Genomic DNA, 6,510 nt, shown 5'->3' on the forward strand with positions numbered 1-6,510 from the left:
AAAAAAGGATTCTTCAGGACAGTATGTTTAAATCTGGATTCAAATACTTGGTTGATGAAACCCTCCTCAACGGCCAGCATGAAATCATGTAATTTGAATGTTGTTTGCACAGCATTCTTCAAATTTTGCCCATCTTGTTGTGAAAAGAACCATAAGATGAAATTGTGTATCTGTGTGTTGAGACAGACTGAGAGGAAAACAAATAACTGAGCCCACACTCTTACATTTTTCCATACTCTTTCTTAGATTTCATCTACTGTTACCTAAATAATTAACAGAATATTACTGTACAGATAAGTCTCTGGAGTGGATTCAGAATATATTTTGAGACAAGGAAAGCAGATTGATTAATTGTATAAATAAAGGAAGACTTGCTAATTCATCAGTAGAACAGTAACATGTACTGGGGAATGGGAAGAATCCCATTCACTGTTACAGACTAGGGACCGAATAGCTAGGAAGCAGTTCTGCAGAAAAGGACCAAGGGGTTACAGTGGACGAGAAGCTGGATATGAGTCAACAGTGTGCCCTTGCTGCCAAGAAGTCTAACGGCATTTGGGGCTGTATAAGTAGGGGCATTGCCAGCAGATCGAGGGACGTGATCGTTCCCCTCTATTCGACATTGGTGAGGCCTCATCTGGAGTACTGTGTCCAGTTTTGGGCCCCACACTACAAGAAGGATGTGGAAAAATTGGAAAGAGTCCAGCGGAGGGCAACAAAAATTATTAGGGGGCTGGAGCACATGACTTACGAGGAGAGGCTGAGGGAACGGATTGTTTAGTCCGCAGATGAGAAGAATGAGGGGGGATTTGATAGCTGCTTTCAACTACCTGAAAGGGGGTTCCAAAGAAGATGGATATAGACTGTTCTCAGTGGTACCAGATGACAGAAGAAGGAGTAATGGTCTCAAGTTGCAGTGGGGGAGGTTTAGGTTGGATATTAGGAAAAACTTTTTCACTAGTAGGGTGGTGAAGCATTGGAATGGGTTACCTAGGGAGGTGGTGGAATCTCCTTCCTTAGAGGTTTTTAAGGTCAGGCTTGACAAAGCCCTGGCTGGGATGATTTAGTTGGGAATTGGTCCTGCTTTGAGCAGGGGGTTGGACTAGATGACCTCCTGAGGTCCCTTCCAACCCTGATATTCTATGATTCTATGATTCTACTTTAATGGGGATATTTAGGGATCTGATTCAGCAATGTGTTTAACCACATAAATAATCTTACTAGGTGCTAGAACAAGTTTTATATTCAGTAGTATTCAGAAAATACAAGCAACATGATTTACTAGCAGACATGCAAATCTGCTATCTGTAAGCATAGGAAGTAATTTACCTGTAATTAATTGTGCTGGTCAAGTCTGCATAAGTTGAGGAAAAGATGGCAGTGAATGTAATTTGCTTATCGGGAGCATCTTGTCTCATTTGTCAACTTTTGGCACCCTCTTTTGGACCATTATACACCCTCCCTACCCCTTTGCTTCCTTGGTTTGTTTCTTGAGATGCACACCAAATTCTTGGAAGAGAATACATATTTCAGTCCCTTTGCATAAAAAGTGATGATTGGAAAATTTCAATGAAAAACTAAAACATTCTAATTTTTTTTTTTTGCATTCTCCCTGCCCTCTCCCATTTTTCAACTAGCTGTATGTTTTGCAATGATATTTTGTCATTATTTATGTGATTTCACCCCAAGCTATACTTTAGCACCTATAGGCCCTGACTCTGCAAACCCTTATACATGTGCTTAACTTTATGCATGACAGTAATCCCATTGAAACCAATGAGATTAATCATCTCTCTAAAGTTAAGCATGTGCATAAGATTTGCAGGACTGGGGCCTCAAATCTTGACCAATGACTTAGATATTGGCATAGAAAGTACGCTTATTAAGTTTGCAGATGATACCAAACGGGGAGGGATTGCAACTGCTTTGGAGGATAGGGTCAAAATTCAAAATGATCTGGACAAATTGGAGAAATGGTCTGAGGTAAACAGGATGAAGTTTAATAAAGACAAATGCAAAGTACTTCACTTAGGAAGGAACAATCAGTTTCATACATACAAAATGGGAAGAGACTGCCTAGGAAGGAATATGGTAGAAAGGGATCTAGGGGTTATAGTGGACCACAAGCTAATTATGAGTCAACATTGTGATGCTGTTGCAAAAAAAGCAAACATGATTCTGAGATGCATTAACAGGTGTGTTGTGAGCAAGACACGAGAAGTCATTCTTCTGCTCTACTCTGCGCTGATTAGGCCTCAACTGGAGTATTGTGTCCAGTTCTGGGCACCGCATTTCAAGAAAGATGTGGAGAAATTGGAGAGGGTCCAGAGAAGAGCAACAAGAATGATTAAAGGTCTAGAGAACATGACCTATGAAAGAAGGCTGAAAGAATTGGGTTTGTTTAGTTTGGAAAAGAGAAGACTGAGAGGGGACATGATAGCAGTCTTCAGGTATCTAAAAGGGTGTCATAAGGAGGTGGGAGAAAACTTGTTCATCTTAGCCTCTAAAGATAGAACAAGAAGTAATGGGCTTAAACTGCAGCAAGGGAGGTTTAGGTTGGACATTAGGAAAAAGTTCCTAACTGTCAGGGTGGTTAAACACTGGAATAAATTGCCTAGGGAGGTTGTGGAATCTCAATCTCTAGAGATATTTAAGAGTAGGTTAGATAAATGTCTATCAGGGATGGTCTAGACACTATTTGGTCCTGCCATGAGGGCAGGGGACTGGACTCGATGACCTCTCGAGGTCCCTTCCAGTCCTAGAGTCTATGAAATAATCAGTTAACAAGAGGTGCAGAGCTGTTAATGGGAACTGCATGATATCTTTTATTTATTGTAAAAAGAACAGGAGTACTTGTGGCACCTGAGAGACTAACAAATTTATTTGAGCATAAGCTTTCGTGGGCTACAGCCTACTTCATCCTGTTGCATCCGAAGAAGTGGGCTGTAGCCCGTGAAAGCTTATGCTCAAATAAATTTGTTAGTCTCTAAGGTGCCACAAGTACTCCTGTTCTTTTTGCGGATACAGACTAACACGGCTGCTACTCTGAAACCTTATTTATTGTATTTCTTCTGCTATATTTTTTAGGCACTAACTATATTCTGTTCTTCCATTCCAGTTCTGCATTGCATCCAATATGTAATAAATCTGATGTCATGCAAGATGCTGATGAGCAGCCTGCGGACAGGGTGCACAGAAGATCTGCAGCTGAGGATTACATTTCCAACTACATAGGTTTTGACTCACTAGAAAATGAATTTGACTTTGACTACGGCTTATGTAATGAAGTAGTACATGTGGCTTGCTCTCCTAAGCCTGATGCCTTCAATCCTTGTGAAGATATCATGGGATACAATATTCTCAGAGTCCTGATATGGTTTATCAACATTCTAGCTATCACTGGGAACATCATTGTGTTGGTTATTTTAATAAGCAGTCAATATAAACTCACTGTCCCTCGGTTTCTAATGTGCAATCTTGCATTTGCAGACCTTTGTATAGGCATCTATCTGTTGTTGATTGCATCTGTAGATATACAGACCAAAAGCCAGTATTACAACTATGCCATAGACTGGCAAACTGGTGCAGGATGCAGTGCTGCAGGGTTTTTCACTGTGTTTGCGAGCGAACTTTCAGTTTACACACTGACTGTGATCACTCTGGAAAGATGGCATACAATCACCTATGCCATGCAACTGGACCGCAAAGTTCGATTTCGGCACGCCGTGGTTATTATGATTTTTGGTTGGATGTTTGCCTTCACTGTGGCCCTTCTTCCCATATTTGGAGTCAGCAGCTACATGAAAGTCAGCATTTGCTTGCCCATGGATATAGAAACACCCCTTTCCCAGGCTTATATCATATTCCTTTTAGTACTGAATGTTCTTGCATTTATGATCATCTGTGCCTGTTACATCTGCATCTACTTTACAGTGAGAAACCCTAATGTCATCTCTTCAAACAGTGACACCAAAATTGCCAAGCGCATGGCTATACTGATCTTCACCGATTTTCTGTGCATGGCACCAATATCTTTTTTTGCAATATCGGCATCACTCAAGCTTCCTCTCATCACTGTGTCCAAATCCAAGATCCTCCTGGTTTTGTTCTACCCTATCAATTCATGTGCCAATCCTTTCTTGTATGCAATTTTCACAAAGACCTTCCGCAGAGATTTCTTCATTTTACTGAGCAAGTTTGGTTGCTGCGAAATGCAAGCCCAAATTTATAGAACAGAGACTTCCTCATCTGTCCATAATTCCCATATGAGAAATGGCCATTGTACTCCAGCTTCTAAAACCAGTGATGGAACTATTTATTCATTAGTTCCTCTGAATCACTTGAACTGAAATATTTGTGTGGATTTACGTATATGGCAGCATGATTGTTTTTAACTGTGAATTTGTAAAATGATTTTAACGTAACATGTAAAGTTATATTTTCAATGGAAAAACATTTTTATTTTCTGCTGTACGTTTTATTTTTATGAACAGCCAGCTAAAGTGACATATCATCTTCAGTTTTTGAAGGACAACCAACAAAACTTCAGTTAACACTTCTTTGAAGACTGTCTCAAGAATTACATAAACTCTGGAGAATGTATGCTCTCCCCACACTTTTCTAAAGTTGTCCTAGGCTATGTAATGCATTGTGTTTGAGAATTCAGTGTTGAGTAACAATGGCTGAAAGAAAAAAATGCAGAATTAAAATGTTTTGCTGTAAAACATACTAGAGATCTTGTTAAGGGTACAATAACTTGACAAAGTAGTAATATATACTACACATTCGGCTGACAAGAGCTAAAGTGCAAGATTATTTCACTTACCCCCGCACAATGGTATTGGAAGAGGAGATTTTGGTCCACATTGTTTTTGTTTCCATCACCAAAGCAGGGGCTAAAAGGCACCTTCAAGTCAGTACTGGTTCATTTCTGACCCAAATCCATGTGATGGGAAGTGCACATAAAAGTCCACTAGCAAATGGTTGATACACTTTTCCTTAGTGAGCTGAATGTAGTTGCAGAAGTCGCTCTCATTTCAAAACAACATTGGTTGAATCTGGTGATTAAGAGTATTTGTGAGTCAACTTGGGAAGGTTGTTATTATGATTTATTTTTTTCTATTACTATAGTGCCTATGATGACTGGGGGGAGGGGATACAGGCCTTCAAGTTTATCCAGAAGTCAGCCAAATGTAATTGGGAGAACAATAAAGGCCTGGTGGTGGATAGTGGTCATGCTTTGGGTTTAAAACTAGTCCAAACTTAGCAATTTCAGCTGAATTTAACTTTGAATGCTTATGCTTTTGTGAATCTGGAGCTTTAGGTATAACCAAAGGAAAACACAAGCACCTGCTATGAAATGAAACCAGCAAGGTAAGCATAGCTCTGTCTGCCAGTGAGACCTTTCCTGCTAACTATCCTTACAGGGAATGGAAGAGTATCAGGAAATACCAGCAATGCCTTTTTCCTCTTGCTGTTGTATTTTACGGTTTGTTCCTTTGGAGAAAAACCAGCGCTATTTTTGCCAGTAACCTTCCAGCTGGGAGCTGTCAGTTTTGTACATTTTGCAGTGGAAGTAGCAGCATTTCGCTGAGCTTTGTCCTTTTGGCTATCAAAAGATAAAAATATTTTCCAGAGGTTCTAGTAATTACACCTAACAAGCTGCATATTTTATGCTTTGTAATGCATCTCCCTTTTTTTGAATGTACTATTGCATTTAATTGAGCAATGTGGTAATGTTTCTGGTCTGTGTTGAAGAGAGAGCTTGCATACACTCCCTCCCAGGGATTTCACTTAAAAATAATAACCTCTCCAATAATAGCTCAAGGAACACTGGAGGGTTTGTTGGTTTTGTTGCTGTGACTGATCATGATTTTTTAAAAATGTAACACCACCACTACCACCAACAAAAGCAGTGTTTTTATGTCCGGACATTTCTCAGAACACTCAGAGAAAGCATATCTATGCCCCACTATGGCTCATAAAATAAGAAACATGAGAATGCTGGGTGGATATATGATGTTTAAACATTAAATTAATGCTGTTCTACTGGAGAATAATAAAGCATTTAAAATGCCAGATTTATGTTGGAATGATATACATTAAGCATAAAATATGACTTTATTTTTAAGGAGGTTTCATCCTACTTCTCCCAAATTAGCCCCATATACAATTTGATATCATAGAATCATAGAATATCAGGGTTGGAAGGGACCTCAGGAGGTCATCTAGTCCAACTCCCTGCTCAAAGCAGGACCTAATCCCAATTAAATCATCCCAGCCAGGGCTTTGTCAAGCCTGAATCAAGCGTGTGAGGATAAATCCTCTTTAGAAAGGATCATCTCTATGAGTGATGCACTCCTGAATCTTGCAAAGTTCCACAAATATTTCCCCTCCTTTAAACCATCTCTTCTGATCAGCACTCACACTGTAGACCACCAACTTTTGGCCATGGAGAATTGGGTACAGCTCACTTCAGAGCCCTCGCAACAAAACTTTTAAAGTCTTCTC

The 6,510-nt window shown here is 39.8% G+C and overlaps 1 protein-coding gene across 1 annotated transcript in view; it reads left to right on the forward strand.

Moving 5' to 3' along the window:
• Positions 1 to 4,349, forward strand: part of LOC112126063 (follicle-stimulating hormone receptor) — a 157,269-nt gene extending 152,920 nt beyond the window's left edge. Inside the window, exon 10 of the mRNA XM_024224453.2 lies at positions 3,119 to 4,349. Coding sequence (XP_024080221.2) covers positions 3,119 to 4,349 — 1,231 coding nt within the window. The remainder of the gene's footprint in view (positions 1 to 3,118) is intronic.
• The last annotated feature ends 2,161 nt before the right edge of the window (positions 4,350 to 6,510 follow it).

The sequence above is a fragment of the Terrapene carolina genome, unplaced genomic scaffold (genome assembly GCF_002925995.2).
Source record: "Terrapene carolina triunguis isolate 2854851 unplaced genomic scaffold, T_m_triunguis-2.0 Scaffold125, whole genome shotgun sequence".
Classification (NCBI taxonomy): Eukaryota; Metazoa; Chordata; order Testudines; family Emydidae; genus Terrapene; species Terrapene triunguis.